The 25,523-nt window shown below is 43.8% G+C and overlaps 1 protein-coding gene across 2 annotated transcripts; it reads right to left on the bottom strand.

Annotated features, from left to right (window-relative positions):
- Positions 1 to 647: 647 nt before the first annotated feature.
- On the bottom strand, positions 648 to 25,523 carry LAZ1 (organic solute transporter ostalpha protein (DUF300)). Of its 2 annotated transcripts, XM_087401374.1 has the most exons (9): positions 25,316 to 25,523; positions 22,293 to 22,487; positions 15,306 to 15,362; positions 14,913 to 15,021; positions 11,265 to 11,449; positions 11,001 to 11,089; positions 7,291 to 7,546; positions 2,697 to 2,945; positions 648 to 1,281 (listed from the first exon to the last, which is right to left on the bottom strand). In XM_087401374.1, the coding sequence occupies exons 2-9, from the start codon at positions 22,446 to 22,448 to the stop codon at positions 934 to 936; spliced, it is 1,449 nt and encodes a 482-aa protein (XP_087257500.1). In that variant the 5' UTR covers positions 22,449 to 22,487; positions 25,316 to 25,523; the 3' UTR covers positions 648 to 933. The 2 variants fall into 2 exon arrangements, with proteins under 2 accessions (XP_087257500.1, XP_087257501.1); XM_087401375.1 differs by lacking the exons at positions 14,913 to 15,021; positions 25,316 to 25,523 and having other exon boundaries at positions 649 to 1,281; positions 22,293 to 22,420.

Consider the following 25,523-nt stretch of genomic DNA (forward strand, 5'->3'; position numbering starts at 1 on the left):
TGCCAGAAGCACCACTGTCTTGCTCTCAAGCTTGTCCCCTTCTTGTGAACATTGTTTTCATAGTGCATAGGCTAATGACTATTCAAAAACCATTCTAAATTTGAGTGTATGGTTTCTTACTAGTAACTTCACCTACAACATGTCGCATTACTATTCGATAAATTTGCTCTCATAAATTAAGATCAATAGTATTGGAAATTGTTATTGCTGATGTTAGATGTAGATTGTACGTTCCTAAAGAAGGCATTATACAAATTTGCAATCAATCATATATGTAGGAAATTTTAAATTTGCTTGGTTTATGTCCTTTGAGTTATTTTACAATTCATGTTTCAGAGGATATGCATTTGAATTACTATGATTATTTTCTTGGTTTTTGCCTGTAGAAGTTGTCTTTCTCTCCATGGAATAATTATTTACCTAGAGATACAGATGTGTCTTTCTCTTCTCTTGCATCCACGCAACCATCTAACAATAGAATCATCTGCATAATCATTGAAAGGTCTTCTTTCTCAAATTTTACTGCTCTTATCTTTCCCTTCTCAACACCAATTTGGGACATTGCTTTTTCCTGGTCAGAACATTAATAAAACATTGAAAATACACACTTGTAAGGACAACTTGGAAGAGAAGCTAATTAAGATTTAAATTATCACAGAATTCATCTGGGACAAATTGCGTAATTCATAGACAATAATAAGGGAACCCAAGTCCACTGTGCACTTTGCTTGGCAATTCCAATTCCCGAGTAATTATAGCACATTTGAGAATTCTAAATTGTAACTATTTACAACACCAATGTGAGATTGTGGGGAGCAGTATTTATAATGGCCACACTGTGCTACAAGAGACACTAAGCAAGCTGATGCCTGACTTCAGCATAACCTGAAGATGCTTCCAAAGAACGTGTTGAAACATTGTTATCATGCATCTTCACTCTCTGATTGTCCACCGATTACCGGATGCTGTATAATTGCTCAAACTCTGGTCGCTGCTCTCCCCACTGCTGTCAGCACTTCCATATGTGAATGTGTAATTGTGTTTTCTTGGTTTTCCTGTTCCACTATCACTCAAACTTCCACTTAAAAATGGATCATCAATGCCTTTAATGGCATCATCAGTGAAGCAAAGCCAATTATCATCCTTAACTTGCCTCCTTTTGGTCTTGTCATGCCTCCTTACCTTCTTTTTAAACTGATGAAAGGTGTTATTCAGACGTAAAAACCCTTTTTCAACAGGTTCTCGAACTTTGTCCACTGTGAACTTTACATCATTCACCATCTGGAGGAACAGAATAGTGTCAAAATAATGCACGATACATTAAGAAAACCAAAAATACACACGTGAAACAATCATGTCACCACAAAAATCCTAGTGGAGGAAGCTCCATGCCTTCAATTAGATAATCGTTCTGTTTCATTCAGTCAGAATTGAATTTCCTTGTCAATGTAATACACCGCAGAAGTCAAGCGCCACTTCCATTCAAATGGAGAGGTACGATAAAAGACTCAAAGATAATACTCATAAGAACCAATCATCCTGTTTAAAAAAAGGACTCCTATCTACATAAGAAGAGTATGACCAAAATTTCGTAGGAATTCCGAAAAGAGGTCAAAATACATTCCGATGTCCATTCTATTTTGGAAACCATGCATGAGGATACTTGTAGTGTCCTTGTTAAATGCCATCCTCCTTGTATCAACATCCATGTATATATCCTTGAGTAGTTCTCGGATCTCCTCAGCCATAGAGAAGGTCTAAAGAAGGCTCTCAATATCTGAACAATGTGCTCAACAGAAGGCTGGCAACAAGCTTGCCACGATCGCCGAGTCCTCACCCAGGGTTTAAAGAAGGTAAGACATGGACACTGAGAAGCGGATAACCTGTACAAGAGGATGAGTTTTGAACAAGCAGCAATGGCTCACTGAAATAGCCACAGTATGAGATTAATCTCTTTCTGCCTGGGGGGCATGTTGTCCTTTATCATCTTGGTCAATACATCCAAGAGAGGTCAGCCATCTATATGAGTAACCTTAGGATTTGCGAAAATTCAATCTTTGTCTAAGAATTCTCAGAAGACACGCCCACAACACTTGCCAATTTGAATTCTGAAAGCCATCAGTGTCCCTAAGAATCAGAAGCATTGACTCTGATCTCATGGTATACAGGCACCTAAAAATATTGGGGCACTCCAAAGACCCCACTTCAGAGAGAGGATTACATGTTTATGAAAATGGTAGGCCTTTTCACCTGGAATATTTGAATCCCATTGCATGGATAATTACTATTGATTTTGCACTGTGAAGCAACAATCTGATTTAGAAGGGGGATGCTAGACTAATTAAAGAAACTAGACACCGTCCACCACAATCCCTAAAAGGCCGATCCTAAAAGTTAAGTGCGACACAGTAACATGAGGAGACTAGCCTGTGATAAAGTTGACCGGGCACTGGTCATCACAATCCGTGAAGGTGCAATCCTACAGGATATAGTAACACGAGGTCGATACTAGCCTATGATAAAATTGATCAGGCACACACTCATCACAATCCGTGACAGACCAATTCTATTATCATAACAAGTGTACTCAATTCTTTATTCAAGGTCCCACTCACAGATTCTAATTGAGTTAATCATCAAAGCTGAGCAAGAAATCAAAACAACCAAGTCAGTCCTGCAAAGAATTGAAGACTTACATATTCACCACCCTTGAAGATGACGTCATGCATGCTTTCTTTCAGACTTGTTCCTACATCTGAAACATTGGGATGGTAAAGCCGCATAATGCTAGGCCTTTCAGCATCCTTCACCTCTTCTAGATCAGGTAGTGAGTCAATTGATGCATAATCAGATAGAACTGAGACACTCCCACGCTTTTGAGGACCCATAAGCTGATAAGGTTTTGCTGGGAACACATACACATGGCAAACAGCTGCAAATCCCATCTGCATGTAAAAACAATAAAAAAAGACATTTTTACAGCAGTGGAAAAAATTCATTGCTCTCTCTGTCTCTCTCTCCCTCCCTAAACCCTAAACCCTAAACCCTAAACCAGAGGGAAGGAATGGTACACGTCATGGCAGCGAGAGAAGCAGGGAAAGGCTGCATACAGAGATGGTAGGGTGATCATCCGAGAGAGAGGAGATCAGGACCAAGGGGAGAAGGAAGAAAAGGAAGAGAAAGAAGAGGGTGAATTATGACGGTGTCGGGCCAAGGGGACACAAAGTGGACTGAGAATTGTAGTGTGGAATTGCAATGGCACACTTTGGTCTGATCCAGGTGGTTTGTCGGAGACATACACTGACAGAGACATGTCTTCTACATTGAGACACATAAAAGCCCTGAGAAAGGACTGCCCACCATGACAAGATATACATGGGAGTCATCTCGTAGGAAGGAGACGAGGAGAGACACTGGTGTGCGGGGTTCGAAGGGAGTGGCTATCCTCTTTAGATCACACATGAGGCCTCTCATATCAGTGGCACTAAGAGAGGAGCATGCACGACGCATGTGGATACGAGTCCAGCTACCAAACGCACGACCGAGTCTCATAGCAATGTCTTATTTCCCTCCAAATTTTTCATCCTATGCACGTGAGGTCACCACAGAAGGGCACACCCCATATGAGTCGATTCAGGATGATATCACTGAATTCTCTAGGCAGGGGGACATCCTCCTTCTTGGTGACTTCAATGCATGCACAGGGAATAGGCAGGTGGGCCTACTAGACTCTGCATCGGATTCCCTCATAGTACCAGATGATCTTATCTTGACAGGTGACCATGTCAAGAAGATTTCCCAGGACAAGGAGCTACTCATGACTGAGTTTGACATGACTGACCTTGGGTTATTACACTACTTCCTTGGGATAGAAGTGAAGCAGGCCAAAGACAAGATCTTCATTTCACAGGAGAAATACTGCAGAGAACTTCTGAAGAGATTTCAGATGGAGGATTGCAGGACAGCAATAACTCCCATGGAGGTCGGACTCAAGCTAAGTACTTGTTCACAACACATCTCAGCCGGTCGATACTCCTTTGTACCGACGATTGGGAAGCTTGCTTTACCTTACCAATACTCGACCTGATATTTGTTATGCAGTTGGGCTATTATGCCAGCTCTTTGCTTCTCCCAGGAAGAGTCATTGGGATGTAGGTTTACGGGTGCTAAGGTATCTAAAGGGTACTTGCACCTACGGGATCACCTGCACCAAAGGCATCGAACTAGGCGGGTTCTGTGACAGTGATTGGACGGGTGATGCTGACACCAGAAGATCAACAACAGGGTATTGCTTCTTACTTGCATCTGGTGCCATCTCTTGGCTGAGTAAGAAGCAACCCACAGTGGCCCTTTCATCTACCGAGGCAGAGTACAGAGCCACATGTACAGTAGCTTGTGAGACACTGTGGTTGAGGTGGATTCTGGAGGACATGGACGTGAGTCAAGAGGACACAACAGTGATGATGTGCAACAATCATAGTTGCATAGCCATTGCCAAGAATCCAGTGTTCCATGCACGGACCAAGCGCATCGAAGTTCATTACCACTTTGTTCGAGAGCTCATCATTGACGACGTGATCGAGCTCATGTACTGCCCGACCACCGACAACTTGTCTGACCTCTTCACGAAGGCACTCCCTCGAGAACAGATGGAGCACCTCATCAGACGTACGGGGATTGGCCCACAGTTGTGACATTGAGGGGGGTTGTTAGAATCTCACTGTGCCCACCTATGAGCCCCTGATTTGAGGGGACAAGGGGCAGTGAGAGGTAGGAGGGCTGGGGAGAGACCCAAGCCGGCATTGGAGGGAGGATTGCATGGTAAATATAGGCGACCAGCACATGGGCTGGTTGCAGCCTGCAACAGCAGGTATGAGGGGGCTCTAGGCCTCACATGGAGGCACCAGCAGCAGCACAGACTAGCCGCCCATGGCACCCTTATATAGGGGCCTGTGGCAGGCCAAGTTGGCCCAACCAGGGCTACCGACCAGGGATGGGGCCCCTATGGTTGGCCACCAGACAGGGTAACCGACCCTGCTGGTCGGTCATTTGAAGGGGCCTGGGAAGAGCCTATAAAAGGCCCACTTCTGCATTCAGCCCAGCATCCAGTGCAATACAGAAAGCCCTTCTCCAAGGCCATGTTCAGCACTCAGATCTGGGACAGTTTTGTGAGAGAGAGTTCATCAGTTTTCTCCAGCACCCTGCTGTGATTTGTATTGCTCCCTTGGAGCCATTTTCTGCCCACCATCCGATGGATGAATATACTCTCTCTCTCCGTCTATATTTGCTGTTATTTCTGAGTGTGTTTTTGTCGCATCTGTGATCATCTATCTAAGTTGAGTATGTAAGAGTTGGAGAGATCCTGGGTGGAGGATTGAGTGATTCATTCCCTCCTCGTTTCTAACATGATCCCAGCCAGAAAATATCAACCAATAGGACTCACGGAGGCGAGGGCCGCAGGGACTGGAGCCTGAATCAAACACGCAAGACTCGGTAGGCACTAAGACGCATATCACGCTAGGAGACCTCACTTCCATGCTCACTAGACCATATGCATGACCCATAGGAGTGACCGTGCACTTGTTCCCCGCAAGGCTACAGCCAGGAGACTTCAGCGGGCTGTACATATCGATAGCCACCCGCGCCCTATCACAGGGTTTTTGCCAGCTTCGACAACCCCCTCTCGCTGGCTTCTACTCATAAAATTTTTTAATGTACTGACGTCGTTATGGGCAGGATTATGGATTATGGATTTTATATTTGTCATGGGTGTTGATGCCTATTTAGTGGCTCCACCCATCAGAGCATTGTATCAACTTCTCTTAGTCTCATAAACCCTTTTTGGTGTTTTAATAGACTCTCTCTCTCTCTCTATGAAAGAGACGGGGGAGAGAAAATCAACCATGACTATACTATCAAGGCAGCAATCGACATCATAACAAAAGAGTACATGGGTACATGTTTGAAAAAGCTAGCTAATGGGCAGGCTCCAGACACAGAAGGGGTCTCCATCCACCACTCATTCATTGTACACTTTTTTGATGTGACATTGAATCCTATAGACCCTACCTCCTCGTTCCTCCTACCTGCTGCCTACTCTCTCTCTCTCTCTCTCTCTCTTCTCCTCACCCTTCTCTCTCTCTTCCTGTCCTTCTACCCCCTTTCCTCACTTCTCACTCCTTCTCCCCCTTCCTCTCTCTCTCTTCTGCCAATTCTACCACCTTCCTCCAATCTGCTCCTGTCTCCTTCATTGCATTGGTATCAAAGCATTGCTCTTGGCACATGTCCTTCTCTTCCTTCGAGACATGCAAGCAGTACACCACAACCACGTGGTTGGGAAGCACTCAAAAAGAAGACAATTGCTGCTGTTCATCATAACCACCCCCCCAATCTGGTGTGAATCTCTGACGCTGCCGGTTGTTTGTTGAAAGCTGTTCACCAACACCTTTCAACAAAGAGCCTTACTCAAATCTGCAACTCGAATCTGACGAGCCCCACTTGTTGTTTGAAATCGATGCTCCACCCACGGGACAAATCATTAGGAGACAGTCAACCCAAGCAATACCACGAGAGCCTCAAAGAGGACAGATGCTTGACGACAAAGCTCTGTTCCAACAAAGCTCATCCATGAGCATTGGTCCTCGTTTGCTACGTCAGTCGCTGGTAAAGGCGTTCCTTGTCAGCCCTCATGAGTCCGTCGCGTGGCAGTCTCATGTCAATCCATCTCGTATCAGACAGAAGTGAAGGAAATTTGGCAGCCAACATCCAACGCCCCACGTTGTCATTCAATTCGTGCCTAAGCTGCCATGACGTGCTGTGCCATCCGTCGCCTAGCCCAACCGTTTAGCCTAAGGTCAGAGATTAGCCTTCAATTAGCCGGGGTTAGTTAATCAAGGTTAGTAGTTAGGTTTAGTTAACTTAACTCGGGTGAGGCTAGTTAAGTTAGGTCCAACTAACTCGTGGTTAGGCTCAGTCATGGTTAGGTAGCTAAATAGGGTCTTATCTTAAGTTTGAATATGTGTGCATAGGAAGAAGAGTATGCAATAGCCTTATCTATATACGAGTCTAATAAGAGACAGTAAATCAGAGATATGGAACAGCCACAAATTCATTAATTTTGAGTGACAGAGGCAACAAAGCAGGTCACAAGAGTGAAATCTTCACTAAAACTGGTCTCAAAAGAGGACATAATGAAGCGTAAGATTCTCCCTTTTTATTGGGTGCAAACAGTACCACATAGCAAAAATTTTGATGTTCTGTACTTCAATAAGCTAGCAATAGCTACATTACCTCTATACAAATAATAAAGTCTTGAATTCGAGATTGTATTGACTCTGCAAACATTGTTTTGAAAAGCCCCACATTGAAAACCATGGCAATTATAAGTCCCTGCCACCAAGTAAGAAAAACAATTGATTTGAAGCACAGGAACTTCGCCAATGGCTGAATTGGTGCAAGTTCATCTTTGGTCATGTTGTAAAACTGTATAAGGCAGTATAAAGCCCAAGATTGACTAAAGTTGATAACAACAGCAATATATGGGTACCTGTAAGAAATTTATAGAAGTCAGGACTTGGAATTTTAACTAAACCAGAGATGCAATAACCACTGATGGAAGATATCAATAATTTCAATAGTATTAAATAAAAAGAACAAACAAATCTCCATGACTACATATATGATTCCTTTACAAAGGTCAAAATCCAACTTTGAGTCTCAAGTAGTTGGTCTAATGATTCTATTTGAATCATGAATGTAGGAAAACACAGGCTTACAATGTTTGTCATCAACATCCAGTATCATATTATGGCCAAGGCTGTCTAATCATCCAAATTTCCCTGTGAATAAATTTCATTTCTTTGCATCACAGGTGAGCAATTCACATTTTTGCATAAAAGAACTCAAACTACAAGAACATTTTATTCTTCAGTTCAACCGTTCAGCGCAGCCTCATTTCCTGTAAGGGGTTTGTAAGAACTTTGCAAGGTTTAGCCTTGCACTTCAAGCCTAACTGAAATCGAGAGGCCCCTTTGGCCCTGTTTCACATTCTCTAAATTTGCCCTGTTCTTGGAACAACTTTCAAGGGTGGTGAAACGTCTCAGGCATAAAGCCTACAAGCACAATCTAAAACTATACACCAGACTTAGTGAGGAACACCATATGTAAGACAAATATGAAAGATTACAAAACAGCTGGCATCTCTTCCTTCTCTAAGGATGGCCTTAAATACAAAAAGTGAGGGCATTAGGACTGCGAAATTTAACCATACAAGAATGCATATGTGTGATATATACCATTTTCCATGTGTCACTTGACAGATAGACTAATTGCCTATGCCACTAAAACTGCGCACTATATATGGCCTTAGCCTCAACAAATTTATGTACTGACCTAGTTGCTTGCTGTCAGTCGACGACATCGCAGTTCAGGACTTAAAGATCCCGTCTTTAAGGACAAGAATTGCATGACGGATCCCTCGATATTCTATGAGGTGATTGCTGGGGAGAGTATACTCCAGATCAAGCAACATCACCACGTGAGAAAGGTCTATAAAGTGCCAGAGCGGCTTTTTTTCAATAAGAATGGTCACCTTTAAATCAGCGAACTATATCTCTTGCAAAAAGTGATAGGCAACCAGGCTATAAAATTTTCATGGAGTTAAGGCTAGTTCACAGTCATATCATTGCTTCAGCCTTTATAGTAGTTAAAATATTTCAATATCAAACAAGTTCAATTGCATTCGTTAAAGGAAATTCTGAGGCACTTGATACATTCAAAATTGCAAGGCCTGATATAAGACCTACTGTGACAAATGAACCCAGTACAGACAAATAGGAGAGGTGATCTCTCTCTTGTGTATTTGGATGGTTCTGCGGAGGCGGGAGAATTATTTCGCCTAACAACATCATGTGAAAATTGAAAGCAGCACAGTGCATTTGGATAGTGAAGATATGAAATAAGATATGTTCTAATGAAAGCCTGTGATGGATTGGCCAGAAGCAAAAACCACATATAATATGTACCAGCTAGATGCATGACCAGAAGAAAGGGTTGTGTCACAATATCAGTGTAGGGCCACAACAATGCAATCGCAAATTAGAAATTCAACCAGAGCAGCGAAAGGAAAATTTTATTTGAAGCATGGAGAAGTTATTTAAGGGCGTTTGGATCATTGGGACATTCTTATCATATTCCTCGAGAAACAAGAGCCATGAAAGGTACAGTTTTTCTGGTCATTGGTCCACTCATTCAAATAAGCACTACACATCAATTGTTCTTGTTTATAAGCTTCAAATTGCAGTGTGCTTAAGGCTGATTCAGAGTGTTTTATGGCTGTTATTGCTATTTTCTACTTTTCTTTCCTGTGCCAAGCTCTTTTCTGTTGCTCATACGTCTGCACGAGTTCTATTCTTGACTGGAAGCTCTCTTCAGCATATTTCTTACACATTTGGGGCGATATTGTGCATACCATTTGCACTTTGGAAAATGTTCAATGATCTAGGGCATATGATACGGTGATGACACTAAACACTGTCAGATTGAAATTGCAAACAAGGAATGTCATATCAGCAGTGATCTGCATTTGATGAGACAGGTACTCAGGACAATAACCTGTGGCAGAATAGCTAACAGGATGCAATTTTTTTAAATATTCCAAACGACAGGGGCAGAGGAGCATATTGAACACAAGATCAAGCATCCAGCTCAAGAACACACTAACCTGTTTAAAAACTCACTCATTAGCTTTTAGAGATGTTAAGAGATCAATATTTAACAGGACAAAGGTGTAAGATTTGGCTCTTGTACAAAGTTAATGCAGCAACAAGGTCCGCAGGAAGTTGGAACCTCCACTAATTCTGATACAATACATGCTGAAAGCTTGAAGAAGAAGAATATAGGGCAAGTGAACTTTTTTTTTTGGTGGCAAAAAATAGACTTCCATTAAGTATGAATAGAACCCGCAAGAGCAAGCTCAAGGTGGAAATACATCGTGCAATGCATGAGAAAAAACTCCTTAAAAAGAGGTAGAAAATAACCAAGGCTGAGGCTGAAAATGCCACCTCAACCCTGTGGGAGTCTCAGAGAAGATGGGGGAGCCCCTCCATTCCCCAAGGAAAATGGCCCTCCTAGTCGAAGCTGCCCGAGAGCTTCCCGAACCTGGATCTCCATAGGTTCACTACAATCCCACCATGAATAGAAAGCTCGAAGAAGAGAGTGATTTTCCTATTCATGTGGGAGAAATATGAAAACTATCCCGATGAAGAGCTCTGGAAGGCCTCTAGCCTCTACAGCTGAGCTGAAAACTTTCATTATACTGTCAGTAGTGGTAGGTGAAAACTTTGAGATGCCTTGAACGTGCAATTCCATCAAATATTACCGCTTGGTGGAACTGATTGCAACTCAATGTATGGATTGAAGTTCAATGCTGATAGCTTGGTCCATAGTAATCGCTCCCCGCGGGTGGAGCAAGGGAAACACATAAAGCCACCCTCTTTGTACCAATACACCTTTAAAAAAGTGCAGGGTGGGTGTGCTATGTGTGGCAATCTTCTTAAAAAGATATCCCCTAATAACATGGCATATACGTGAGCTTTAGAATATCCTAGAGATCTCAAACTAATGAACCACCTAGTACTAGAGCTCCCTTAATACAAGGCCCCTTAACCCTTAATGCAAGGGTTCCTTGATCAGGGGGATTCATGAAGTAAGCTTAAGCTAAACTAGCTAAACTTGTGTGGTAAGTGTCACATAACCCACATCACTCAGTTTTCAGTGATGCATGTTCAGCAGGGTACACTTCAAACTCAAAAGGCATTACTTCCTAACCTAGAAGGAACTTGAACCTTCTATACCATGAAGAATGAATATGGTATGACAATTACTATGTCCATACCAAAAATCGCCACTTTTCTCATTCAAGTTGTCTTCTGCAATATGTTTAACAGACAAAATAAGAACATTTAGCATGCCCTATACCAAACTGAGGTTCAAGCTCACACCCTTTGTCCCATTTGAATTCTCCTTCTCCATATAGATTCCACCATTCTAGCACTAGTGATAAGAAGGCACAGACTGTCTTCAGGATCATCTGCAAAATAAAAAATCTGCATGAGTTAAGGGACGCAGCTTCATAACTTCGAATTCTAAGCATGGCAATTGATGAGATAAGATTTAGACACACATTCCACTATAAAGTGGGGAGCAATGTGCTCCTACAATTTCAATACAAATATGGAACGTTTCATCCAGGATTTGCTACATACATACTGCACAATCCCAAATTTGAAAGCTTGGTAGAATTCCTTGCCAAGGCTCCAGGGCTTCAAGCAATAATTAAGTGGAAAGAGATGTGTGACAGCTGCTTTGCCAGATCTTTGAGCTAAAAGTGGAGTTCGAGGACCTGCAATTGCTTCTCTCTCCATTGATTGAATGGTCTTCTCTTCGCCACCTTCAGAGAAGAACAACGCTAAGGAACCCTTACAGAAATAATTAACGCATATCTTTCCATGAAACAACCAAGTAATGTCATTATGTGTATCTTTACCAGTAGTACAAGAGTATGACAGATAAAAGCTAATAATGCTGATATCTAATTTTCTTGGAATAATAAGGCAGCAATGAACATGTTCAAAACGTTTTGCATGCAGGACAAGAATATTGGAGTCCAAACCTCACAGTTATAACTAGCAATTTCAACACCATTCTGGTTATAAGCTGCCCCTGGGTAAAATTTCGTATTGATGTCTCGGGTAAACAGTCAAACATTTCTAGCATGTAGTGTGCTTTCCCTGTCCTCTCCCACTCCTTCCTTGTAGGGCTGCCCTTTCTCCCTGTAGCCCGCTTCAGGTGCCTTTTTGTGACCCTCTCCTCAGCCTGTTTCAAACCCCCCCCCCCCTTTTCTCCAGGTCAGGTCCCACACTTAGAGTAACCATCTTGAGTGATGTTGCCTTGTCAAATCTGCACCATGCTTAGATGGGTCTACCATTTGAGGTCAGGGCTAATTTTTCTTTCGTAAGGACTGTGTCATAGACACTTGCAAGATATTTTGACAGACCACAGGTTCAAAGGAGAAACCAATAATCCTAATGAGTGGGACGAATGGCTCTCAGCTTTGGAAGGATATTTCAGATTATATTCAATGGATGATGAGGGCAAGATTCTTTCTGATGGCTGCGCAATGTCCACACCTGGATGAAGATGAGGACTTCATCTTGGAAGCCCTACACATGGGCAGCTTTCTGAGACCTCATTAGTGTCATAGCTAGAGGAAAATTACAGCAGTACAGCCCAGGGTTGAAGGCCTTACATATGAGGACTGAAGATCCTTGGAATATTGAGTAAGCACAAGAGCTGCTGGAAATTTTTGAGCGTGAATATAGCATCTATAATGAAGATGATTTTCAGTGCATTTGCGCAGGACAACATAGCCAGAGATGCAGCGGATATGAAAAAGCAATTGATTGTGCAGCTTCTTGATGATGAACCTGCTGCTAGGTGGGATCAATGCTTACATTACCTAGGAAGTGCCACAACATCTAGGGCAAAGAACTTTCCTACTTTTCCTTTTGACCTCATGCAGGTTGGAGCATGTTCATTTTACAGCAGGGGCTTTCAGAGTTTAACCATCACTTGAAATTTTGAGGACAAAATTTATATAGAGCAGGGATGGTTGTAATAAAGGCAAAATGTTGGCCAACTCTCAGCTTTGGAAGGATATTTCAGATTATATTCAATGGGTGATGGGGCAAGATTCTTTCTGATGGCTGCGCAATGTCCACACCTGGATGAAGATGAGGACTTCATCTTGGAAGCCCTACACATAAGCAGCTTTCTGAGACCTCATTAGTGTCATAGTTAGAGGAAAATTACAGCAGTACAGCCCAGGGTTGAAGGCCTTACATATGAGGACTGAAGATCCTTGGAATATTGAGTAAGCAGAAGAGCTGCTGAAAATTTTTGAGCGTGAATATAGCATCTATAATGAAGATGATTTTCAGTTTATTGCATTTGGGCAGGACAACATAGCCAGAGATGCAGCGGATATGGAAAAGCAATTGATAACTACCCTTCTATGTACTCCAAAAAGCAGCCTGTACCTTCTCAGCTTCCACTTCGAACAGCTCCCAAAAAGTCGATGTAGCTTGCTGATTCTCCTCTCCACAGCTTAGGTCTTTTTAGCCAGCCTTAAGCTTTGATACCATGTGAGAAGTGCAGCGGTGCGGAGCAACAATGGAGAGAAAACAGCAAACACTCACAAGGAAAACTGGAAACAAGAGAGACTTGCACAAGGATCTCAGGAAAAATCTCCTCTACTGCTGGAGAAAAACCTCAACCGATGAGTGTACAACTGGCTGCTGAGATGCCAAACAAGGGAGGGTCCCCCCTGCCCCAAATGAGCCGACTAGGGGGGGATAGGAGGCCGACTGCAAGGGCCGACCCTGGTCTGGAGCAGACCAACCAAATGGGTCGGCTGTAGCAGCCTGATGGGAGGCCAAGAGGCCCGCAAAACAAGGCACCAACCAGGCGCATATGTGCGGCCTGGTGGCAGCCCCAAGGCGGGGCTGAAGGCGCCTCAATACCAGCCTGTAGCAGGCCCGGGATGGACCTGCAGACCCCTGCACCCTCCATGATAGATGGCGCCCCTCCAAGACCTCGAAACAGAGGCAGACAGCCTCGCACAGGTCCGTGTACACACAGGCCTCCATGGTGAACCCCCTCTGCCTCTCCGGGGCGGGCAAACCCACAACAATGGCCCTGAAACTCCCTCACATGGGCGGGTAGACCCACAACCAAGGCCCTCACTCAATGAGACAGGAGATGAACTCTAACAGAGTTTTGGTCCTGGAGATGTGTGTGTGCGCGCGCACGTGTGTGTCTTGTTATGACAGAATCCCCAATGCATTATAAGCGTGATTCACAAAAAGATAACCCTCCGATAATCTTGCTGCTGCAGTTCATTCCTATGTGTTGCTTTGAACCTCCAACTCCATCATTTGCAGCATATCTCAAATACATGAAAACTCCGACTTTAAGGAATGAATCTCATATACTTACCAAAGGCATTACCCCACGATTTTCCTCTATCCATATATACTTATAAAGGCATCACACTACTATTTCCGCTATCCTTAAAGCATTATTTCATAATTATTTTGTCCTTCCTGCTACTGCAGCCATATTTAACAACAGTGAAAGAATGCCTGTGGATAACCTCCTGCACATTGGGATATCTCTATTCTGTTCTCATGCACTGACATATAGGAAGAGAGTGCCAATGTTAGGTAACACACAATGGCAACTCATTAGAATCAATACGTTCCCCTAATAGTAATCCTGCATCTCCACTGTTTCTTAAACTAAAGTTAGAGGTGTGGGATGGGACTATTCTGGCTGCCTGGATACAGATGCTTGAAAGGAACAACTAACTTTTTAACCTAGCTTCCTCAGTTCCACAACCCATAGATATAAAGAGCTCTGAGCTACCCAGAAACCAGATTGTGCACATGCACAAACAGCACATTTAGACACTGCAACGTATAGGATGGACTGCTTGACATTTGACAGCCTTCCCAACAAGAGATTCAAATCAATGGAACACACGTATGAGACTCTACTCCAAACCCAGAGAGACATTCCATAGCATCAAGATGCTTAAAATATCAAAGATGCACCAATCATCCAAAACCTTTAAAAGCATGCAAACCAGAGATTCAAATCAACAGAACATTTAACTTGTACACATATGAGACACTACTCTAAAACCAGAGACGTTCCATTGGATCAACGATGCGCCAATCATCCAGAAACTTGAAAGGATACAAATGATGCCCTCACACACAACGATGTTTGTGCAATTGTTTTCTAGAAGACAGCCTCAAACGATGCAAACAGAGCCCACAATAAACCTTTACCTAGGCAGGCAACAAGGTAGCGTCCAAAAGAGTAGAGTGCAAATGCTTCGTAGCAATCTCGCAGAATTTCCCACTCTAACTCAGCTTCCGAACTCCACAGTGACACAAACTGCACCCCAGAGTACAAAAATGGTCTTTACTTTGATTTCCAAAGAGAGGCTTCATTCCGTAAAACGAAAAGATATTAGGATTCCCAATCTGCTGATTGAGCCATCACTTTTTAGTTGCTGAGTTTTACTCACTAGTGATCAACCAACACAGACTACACACGATTATACAAGAAGAGACATAGGTCTACGTATAAAGAATCTACATGGCAGATTTATTAAACACCGTAGAATCTGAGGTAACTTGCAACTAAAAGCTGCGAGTGGTTGATAGATAATGCCTTACAGATTCTGTTGCATATAATGGCACAATTAAGATTACACCAATCATCCATTTTTGCTCCTGCCATACAAGGAAATGATGTCAGATAAAATCCTGATTTCATTTCGTGCTCAGTTCAAGCTGTTGTGAGCTAGACAAACTAAAGTCAAACAGATCTATTGTTAAGTAGGCTTCCCGTTATCTGATTTGCCATTCCTTTTACGGCTAAGTGGTTATGCTGGAAACAGACTGACAAAAGAAAAAAAAAACAATGTCTGGAGATATCAATTTGCTCAAAAACCAACGTACGTTTTCAAGGAAAAGCTGATTAATGTCAGGAGAATTCAGCAAGTATTATCGAGAAAAATCTTCATCCATTCTTTTTCCCTGTTTTCTATGTGGAAGAACGAGAGACAAAAGAAAGGGAAAAGGGCTTTGGGATTGACAGGAGGGATCTGTGTTAAAAAATGCTGTATAAATTCAATATAATAAGAGCACAATGAATGTGCCTAAATTCATCAAGCCCATGAGATTAGATACTTTGAAACCAAAGTGAAGGCTAACAAATTTACATTCCAAATTTTCCTGATAGGAACCATCCTCCCTTTTCAAAGAAATGTCCATCTTCTTGAATTGGTTCTAAAAGCCCACCTTAATGGTGATCCTTTTCTTGAAGCTTGTTCTATTTCCAATTCAAGCAGTGTGTCATGCTAAACTTTCAAAAGGTTTGTGTGGCTTTGTAATGAGGTATTAAGCTGAAGTTACTGTCAAGCAGAAATGCATATACTGCTACTCTTGCAAGAAGGGGATGGATATCTCATAGATAAATGTTTTCTCAAGTACAAACTAGTATACTTCAGTTTTCAGCTAGCTGGTGCAGACTTCAACATAGCTGTTTCACTAATATTCCATTGCATTCTTCTCATAGACACAAATCCAGTAGACATGGCAGTATTAGCAAAATTGACATCCATACATAATCCACTCATAAGAACACTTCCATATACTTATTACAGTGACGCACAATGACTCTTACACCATTCTAGCTCTGACAGCATTTCAAGGCACTGCTTTCCTTTGTAAATTGCAATCATTGATTTTGTGTTGGTTAAATGAGTAGAGGGTGCATTTTTCAATGCAGCCAGGCAGGAGTCTTTTGCAAACTTCAAAATCATTTGGCTTGTTCTGAATCCAAATACTTATTTTTCAAGTAACCTTCATAACATTCTAAATATAACTTTGTAAGGCTTTAATATATCCAGTCTTACAAAACTTTTTGTAAAACAAAGAAGAGAGGAAAAGAGAAGGAAATTGTAAGCGACATGAAATACAACGAGTGAAGGAGAAAAATGAAAGTAAAAATAACTCTGTAAGCAAAGCTAAAATTATGTTCTCACCCATATCCATGCAAAAGCTGCTATCTGCGCTTCATCTTCAAGTTTTGTGAGCCGATTGCATTGGGCCATGGGCACACGGAGAAGCAAAAAGGCCGCTTGCAAAGAAGAGATCTATTTTTGTTCATCTAACTAGCCTTGTCAATAGCCTAGACCTCATGATAGGGAAGGATTCTCTGCTAAATCTGGTTACTTCTACTCTACTGTTTGGAGTCATCTAGTCTAAGGCTATCTACTGGTCCAGAATTAGTTAGAACTTGTTAAAGATAGCGCTAGTTCTGTTTCACTCAGGTTAGGATCACTCCTACCTTTTAAATTCATCACATTTGACAAGATATGAAAAATGAATTTCCAACATTGTAAAATGCCATAATAATATAAAACATAGGGTTTCCAATAATGAAATTAAAAAACCCTAATCTAGAATGCGTCTCCTATTAATAGGTGGCAGTATATGCCATGTCAGCCCTAGCTATGTGCTAATACTATTGCTAACCAAATGGAAGCTCTCCCGATGGGGTATCTAACAATCAACTCAAAGGCTTATCATGTAAACCACAAACCAAGTAGACCTTTGTAAAAACAGCGTCACTTTCAGCACCACCGAAATCTTTTTACTTGCTGGCTGATGAAAGCTTTGTTGAGAAAGTTCACACTCTCCCTCTCTCTCTCTCATACACAACTAGGGCCCAGGGCAACATGTCAGGTTGGACCCCCCCGAAGGCTTTTATTCATTCAGAAAATTCTGAGTACAAGAGTTCAGCTCACGGGCTGCTTTTAAAATCCTACGTGAATCCATTTTTACAAGAGAACTCAAAGCTCATTCCTTTTTGGCAACATGCCAAGTGTCCAAATCCTAGACTGGCCTTAATTACATGCCTCAAAGGGCAATTTCTGGGTCTTCGTAACCGTTAACTAAAGCGCACAACCATGGCACCCATTAATGGTCAGCCCTTTGCAAGCAAAGACTAATCTGTGAACTATTCCTAGTCACTGTCCCCACCAAGCAAACATGTGCACATAACATAGAACAAATTCTTTGGTCAACCGAGGTCAACCCTCTTGGTCGTAATTAAGGAGGCCTGCCCATCAATTGAAGCGCATTAATTATGGCCAAGTCTCTCCAACTGAGATTGGCGCATCTTAGTTAACCGAAGTTAACCCTCTTGGTGTAAGCTAAGTCTTGTTGACTGAAGTCAACTCTTTCTGACCAAAGTTAGCGCTTTGGTTCTTTGGTTAACCGTGGTTAACCATCTTGGCCGAAGCCAAGTCTCTCCTAACCCGGGTTAGGCTTACTTAGTATCTTTTACCGAAGTCAATACTTTGACCAAATAAATGTAACTCTTTGAACATGTTACATAATTAAATAAATGAAGAACTCATTAATTACGATCAATAAATGGTCAGCTAGAACTTTGACTCTTAGTTGAAGGAAACGTCCTAAAAAGTTAGGAAACCCCGTTTCCTAACATTTCTAAAATTGAGACGTTTCCGAAACTTGGAAATGTTTTGGAAATGCCTAATCTACAAATGCGCCAGAAGAAAAGCGAACAAGGGCAGGTATTGACAAGAGATGATGGCAGGCTCTTGCAGTATCATGGTGGGTGCATAGCGAAGGCTTTAGAAGTAACACAAGACTCGGATTAGACGATCTACATGGGTGACGACTAATTCATTAATGCACTATACGAATCGCATCTTCAAGGAGCATCTGCTCCATGCTCTCCAAGAATCCAATTGCTTGCCTTGCGCACATGTCTAGCTTATATGGTGCATGTTTTGTTTAATTACTAGCTTCTGTATGTGAGCAAAAATATACTTTATTCAACCTACCCCTGCCGTTTCCTATTGACGCAAGTGGCGTTTCAGTAATGTTTCAAAACCACCACGTTTCCTGCATGGAAACATTTCGTGCAACATAGCTTTGACTTTGGAGTATTTACAGCTTGGTGACATCCCCTCGGTTTCTATTCAGTTGACCTCAACTGAAAAGCTTCCTAGTAAATATCAAAAAGTTGTGGATGGCCAGATAACATGTCTTCATCTGTCCACTTGGCATCCAATGCCGAGTAATTCTTGAATTTTACAAGATACCTGTAAAATTCCTTGCCTTATTCTAGATGGTAGAAGTGCCTAGGCTGTTGTGTCGCTCATTGGTTTGGTGTTGCTTGCTGGCCTCTGCGTGGATCCTTGCTTTGTGTCGCCTTGAGGTCTCTAGAGGCTTGCAGAGTCGCGGTGAAGCAACAAAGTTGGAGTCGCACAGAGGTTGATAGAGCGTCGTTGAGTCTTGGTATTGAGGCGGCTTTGGATGTTACTGTTGAGTCCGCCTAACTTGATGAAGGCATCGACAAGCGACAGGCTTGAGTGTTGAGCGAGGAGCGATGACGGGCTTGATGCTTGAGCAACGAATGACACGTCTGAGGCCTGAGAGCTGGAGCGACAAACGACAAGCTACGGAGCTGAGCGACCTGCTTCTGTCTCCTCCGTCCTGAGCCTTTGTCTGGGGAGCCTACTGTGTGACGAACAACCGATGCCGACGGGCCTGCACGGCACTGTACACCAATCTGAGAGTGTTGGAGACGAAGAGCATGCACACGGCGGGTTGTGGGGTTATTGTTGAGAGGAGTCCTAGGTTTGCCTAGGACGTGCCCCTTGGAACTGGAGATTGCACATCAAGTGCCATACCCCCAGGGGTCCTAACAAGCTGCTCAGGATTTTCCAATGCTTCTTGCACCTACAAATCAGCTCCAAGACTCAAACGGGAGCTGGATTGCCAAGAAGCTGTGCGATTGTGTGTGGGAGCTCCTGCCTCAACAAGCTGCTAGCGTCTCAAGAGTCGGGTCTGCTTTGGTGCTCTCCTAGACCAGGTGTTGTTCGAGTTGTTCTTGGGGAGTTCTCTGCATCTTGAACTCCAAGCTGTAAGCTCTGAGTGGCAGCTTGCTAGTCTAGAGCTTTCGAGGCTTGGTTTTTCAGTGAAGTCTCGCCAAGGGTCGCTTGAAGTTTTGACCTCTTTCAAAGCTCTTCCATCTCCAATCAATAGGCACTTCTTTAGTGGCTCGAGATTCGGTGGTGTTTTTATTGTTGTTCTTTTTAGGAGCAGCCCAACGGAGACCTTGGTGCAGCTTCTGCTTCACAACTCCAACACTTTGGAGATTCGAGCCTTTCTTCCTTTTTAGGCAATGCAGCTCTTCGTGTTTGTTTCTCGGGAGAATTGACTTTAACAGCGACCCTTGGTTTGGCAAGAAGGACTCACCTTGACAGCGACCCTTGGTCTGGCAAGAAGGGCTCACAGGGCAGCACCTTGACCCCCACTGTGGTTAAGATTATGCTCTCTCCGGAAGACAAGCAGCAGGTCAAGTGTGAAGTACAGGCTTTGCAGGAGCAGCTGCACTCCCCCGACACCACGGCCTCCCTTGTCGAGCAGAGCCCTATCCTACTAGGCCCTCATGTCGTCTACCTCCTTCCTTGGTACCGTGGCTTCACAGTCGAGGACGTGGATTCGACTCATCACGTGCCACGATTCCCAATGACGCTCCGCTTCCCGGGGCTTTCGTAGGAGTACAGATCTATTCTTCCTTCCATAGGAAATTGTTTTGGCACAGTTCTAGCATCTCCGCCACAAACAGTAGCTTCAGTAGTGGCAAACGATGGGGTCCCCGGCCTCCGGGTTATCGCAGAGCATCCAGAGTCCCTCCCAAAGGAGATCCTCTTGGAGACCTTAGATGGTGGTGAGTTCAGACAGCGTGTGGAGATCTTTGGCTTGCCTGAGCAGTGTCTTCGGTGCAAACAGATGGGTCACTTGGCACGGGACTGTTTGGTGGGCAGGGCCCCCTCACCAGAGACAGGAGCATAGGGAGGCTCAGCGCCGTCCGTCGGCCAAGCCCCAGCAACAGACTCAGACACCTTGGGTCGAGCCCTCCCAAGGGACTTGGACCAAGGTGGAGAAAAAGAAGCCCTCCAAATCAGCTCGAAAAAACAAAAGAAGGAGAGCCAGACTTAAAGAGCGCGAGAAGGCGCATACTTCTTCTTCCCAGGACACAGGGAAGGGGAAGGGGAAGGTGCCAGTAGAGTCCCTGGACCGGACACAAATGGAGGAGGATGAGACATTTTTCGGTCTCCCCTCGGACCCGCAGGCGACAACAGAGCAGAGTACCCACGTTCCCGTTCAGCAGGAGTCTGGAGCCCCAACAGGGTCGGCTCCGGAGGACCCTCCGCCTCCCCCACCCCCTCCTCCCGAGGTTGCCCATTGCCACCCCCCCTAATCCCGCCCCCCTCTCCCCAGTTGCTGTTACTCTCACCTCCCACCCCCCGGGCTCTCCTTCTTGCCCCCCCCCTACCCCCTTACAGCAGCCTCCTCCCCCCCCGCCTGCCTCCCGCCCTTCCTTGTCTCGGCCTACGGCCAAGGGCACTCTTCGACGTGGCCCAGTCCAGGCTCTGCCTCCTCACAGTCAGGGTCATCGGGGCCCTTTTCTCAGCTTCTAGGTCCTAAGCCCCGCCTTGGTCATCCTCTACCTAGAGAGTTTTGGAGGCTAGGACCGTGGAACTACCTAGAGATTCCGGAGAGATACCCGCTTGCTCTGGAGGTGTCTGTCCAGATTTTACAGCCTCGAAAAGGGGGTTCCATAGGAGTGTACAGCTCTCACACTCGTCCCTTCTGGGGATTTCACTTCTCAGCTAGTGGGGAAGAGCAAATCGGAGATTTGGCAGCAACCAGAGGACACTCCGGAGGGTGGCTGGGCATCCTAGGTAGCCGAGGCGATTCAGAGGAGCAGTGAGGAGCTCCACACCCAGGCTCTCCACCGTCGTTTTTCCCTTTAGAAGAGAGAGAGAGCTTTGAGGCGTGACTTAGCCTCCATTGAGCGGCTCGGGGAGCAGGACACGGAGTCCCAGTGGCTTGCTGACAGATATGAGTGTGCATGTCTCGAGCTTCAGGACACGAAGAGTCTGTATACTATATGCGTGCTTAGCTGACCCAAGGGTATTTAATAACCTCCCCTCAAAAGGTACTATACATGAGCATTCCTCCAACACATACTATGCAATAAACCCCAAAGAAGAAGGGCCCACCCCTATGCACCTCATAAGCTCCATGCAAGTGAGCAATATCTGTTTAAGGACAAATAATAGATCACATCAAACCTTGTAGACAAAAGCCATGCAACATCATAAATTAGTGAAGAATTAACCCACTAGTCAATTCACATGCTCACTATTGAATACAAAGAAATTTTGAATACACAGATGTAGAGTCTGTATCCAATATGTGTGCATAGCTGACCCAAGGGTATTTAATAGCCTCCCCTCAAAAGGTACTATCCATGAAGCCTTCCTCCAACACATACTATGCGATAAACCCCAAAGAAGAAGGGCCCAACCCTATGCACATTATAAGCTCTATTCAAGTGAGCACTATCTGTTTAAGGAAAAATTATAGATCGCATCAAAATTTGTAGACAAAAGCAATGCAAACACTTAAGACAATAATCATGCATCATAAATTAGTGAGGAAATAACAACTAGGTCAATTCATGTGAATACAAAGAGATTTCGAATACACAGATGCAATACCCCAATCATTGTATATCAAGTACCAGCAGGAAGCAAGAGAAATAATTACCTCAGGATTGTTGTACCATGAAAGATGTTCAAAAATAAGGAATGTTGAAAGAGCTAGAGCAATGAGCACAAAGACACCAGCTGTTAGTATTGCCCAGGCAGAGGCTCCATTTGAGTATAACCCTATGCCTTTTGCAAGGCTCAAGTCGCCTCTCATACCCCCTCAGTATTGACCAGCAAATCAACCTTCTTCTTCCTAGCATCAAATAAAAAAACTAAATATTCAGCAAAATTATAAATATTATCAGATAAATCATTCCGCACCCTCATAAAAAGGTATCTAAAGCCTAAATTATCGCAAACTCTTGTGATTCATTTTGTATTACGATAAGATTAAAGCCTCCATTCATTGCCTTTGGAATAAATGTCCACATTGACCACCATCATATGCAGCCATGTATATAACTCAACTGTGATCACATGCATGCATGTTCAATGTTCCAATATGTAAAGGTGTTCCAAAAATCAGAATGGAGAAATATGCGCATCACAAAAAGGAAAACTTTGCAGAGGTTTTACAGTATCCACGTGATCAATTCAAATAACATAATAAAATGTGCATATCTACCGCTTCGAGTCAATAATTGATTATCTTCTTTTAACAGAATATTACAACTAATCTTCTGATCTCATCAAAGCCTCACCAAGTTAGTTATAAGGTAAGTAGGAGACTGAATTTGTGCACTTAATATGGTTCAAACAAACTAAATTTTGAAAGGCTAGCGTGTTTAGATTACCCCAGTAGTAAAATATATGGGAGAGAGGAGAAGATAGATCATCCAGTGACATTTTATGCTCATGATGAGAATGGAGTTGCCTCCCACATCTCTTAGGATACAAATTTTGTAATATAACAATTTCCGCCTAAATTTACACAAGTCAGGCAACGTTACTCAGTATGTTTCCCTAGTTTGAAAAAACATAAAAATTGATCAATTCATCAATGGCTGGAGAAGAAATTGCTATCATTGGCCCCACGCTCTGCTACTCATGCTAGTGTAGTGGGAAACTTTCATGAAAATCACTCAAGAACAGCAATCTTATGAGTAAGATGATGAACCTCATTCATGTGATGATCTCTGATTTCAATGGAACATGGCAGATAAGTTGCAAAGAATGCTAGAAGACGAGCACCTCACAGCCAGTAGACTAGATATCAGCTACCTAATCAGTTCACAACTGTACCAAATTATGAGCACACTACAGCAGACGAGGAACAGGTAATAGAAGACCCCACAGAGACTTATTATCCTCCAGAAAGTAAGGAAAACGCCCCTAGCCATCCTCTTACTCTGCCTCTTCCTCCGCCCTCTCCTCATCCTCTACCACTTCCACTTTCACATGTTTCATAGAAGTTGGTAGTAGGACTACGTCAAAGCTGGCTTGCTGTAGCCCAACCCCCGGAGAGCACCCACGAATTCATGCTACCCTTATGCACCACCACATGTGCACACAACTAAACTGGGTGGGATACACACAAATCTGGAGGATTGCACAAGCCAAATGGACAGCCAACAGTGACGTAGCTGTAGCCCAACCCCCAGAGAGCACCCACGAATTCATGCTACCCTTATGCACCACCACATGTGCACACAACTAAACTGGGATACACACAAATCTGGAGGATTGCACAAGCCAAATGGACAGCCAACAGTGAAGTATATATCCTGCTTCAGAATACGACAGAAAATACAAAAGTGGCCCTCAGTCTAGCTCACACCTACAGCCCTGAGGCTGCTTAGATCCAGCACACAAGGTGGCCTCAATCCTGCTCCTACTGGTGCAGATCCCTTCTTGCGTTTCGGTGGCTGCCGGGAGAGCTCCAAGTGACCGCAATACAATGCCCCAAAAGGGGCTATCTATAGGGAGAGGCTGGGTGTCTCATCCTTTCCTTAAACAGGCCAACTGAATCCTATATAGGGCCTAACCTGTCAGCCATATGGCCAGCCTTAACCTAGGCCTCTTGCCCCCAACCTAACCAGTGTGCTGCTGACCTGTAATCAGGCTGCTTACTTGCACCCAACCCTAGCTGGCTGTTGCAGCCCATGGTTGGCCTTGTTCTGAGTACATCCAGCAGGCTGCCCTATATAGCCTTTCAAGCCCCCCAGACAGGCCACCTAGCCCTCTTGCCTGGGCCATGTTGCTGTTCATGTAGCAGCCAGATCCGAGTCAGATGTGCTGCCCACATGCAACCCCTTGACTCTTCATGCAGCTTAGCTTGCTGCCCACATGGCAACCCTTTCCTTCTCAAATCTGCCCATGTGGCAGCCTCTCTTTACTGCCCACATGGCACACCTCTCAAACCCTAACTTATTGCAAGTGTCATGTTCTACTCATTCTCCAACATACATGATACTACGGATGCTGCTGAGGGAAATTCAGGAACGTATTGGGTGTAAGCAACCATCATATAGCGGCTGAAGTACACACATCTTGGGCTTAAAATGGAGCAGTGGGAGTTGCAACAGCAAATTGCAACTAAGACTTGTCCAGAATCAAATGTGTAAGCCCCTCGACACATCTACATTCTAAGGCACCTTGCCCAAGGATTTCATAAAATGCACCACGGTGGTTACCATCTATGATCTATGCATTATCTGCCTACGGTTAACCAAACCATCAGGCAGTTGCAAATCTTTGGTATAGTGCATTTTCATATGCTTCAATTTTAGATAGCTACCTATTGGCTTAGTGGTTGCTGCTCACCAAAGGCTTGAACGTCGAATTGTCGCACACCTGCAAATGTTTCGTGAAGCTACTGGCAACGCAACGGATACAATTGCTGAAACCATATCGCCTCATAGACATAAGCACACACACAAATCCAAAGGCACGGTCTACACGAGAACTCAATATATATCAGCCCCTTAAGACTCGGCCTGACAATCTTGCTCCAATTTCCACCGTTGATAATTGTGGATCAGCTGAGCTAAAGCAGTTGAACAGTGCGAAATAACCTCTCTCTCAAATAAAGAGCGTAGAAATACGCAAGCAACATAGATTCAGATCGACAAAAAGACTTACCTTGAACCGTAGCAAAAGTGCGCTGAGAAGCTAGGTGGTCAGCGATCGATCGAAGCAATTGAACCAGCAAAGGCGGATCTCCGGGCAACGATCCAAATTCTAATTGAGTTTCCGCGTGCTGGTGGGAGTCCTTGTAGTTTGCCACGTGTCAACGAATACAACATAATGGTTTTGCAACGCAAGACAATACGACTTTCGTTCTCTTTTA

Source organism: Dipteris shenzhenensis, chromosome 30 (assembly GCF_047967505.1).
Source record: "Dipteris shenzhenensis isolate YYH24624 ecotype China chromosome 30, Dip_SZ_1.0, whole genome shotgun sequence".
NCBI classification, from domain to species: Eukaryota; Viridiplantae; Streptophyta; class Polypodiopsida; order Gleicheniales; family Dipteridaceae; genus Dipteris; species Dipteris shenzhenensis.

Coding starts and splice junctions, on each gene's coding strand:
- LAZ1 (XM_087401374.1), bottom strand. CDS start 22,448: ATGAGAGGCGACTTGAGCCTTGCAAAAGGCATAGGGTTATACTCAAAT. Junction 15,363..22,292: donor CATGGTACAACAATCCTGAG/GTAATTATTTCT, acceptor CTTGTATGGCAG/GAGCAAAAATGGATGATTGG. Junction 15,022..15,305: donor CATTATATGCAACAGAATCT/GTAAGGCATTAT, acceptor TCTGGGGTGCAG/TTTGTGTCACTGTGGAGTTC.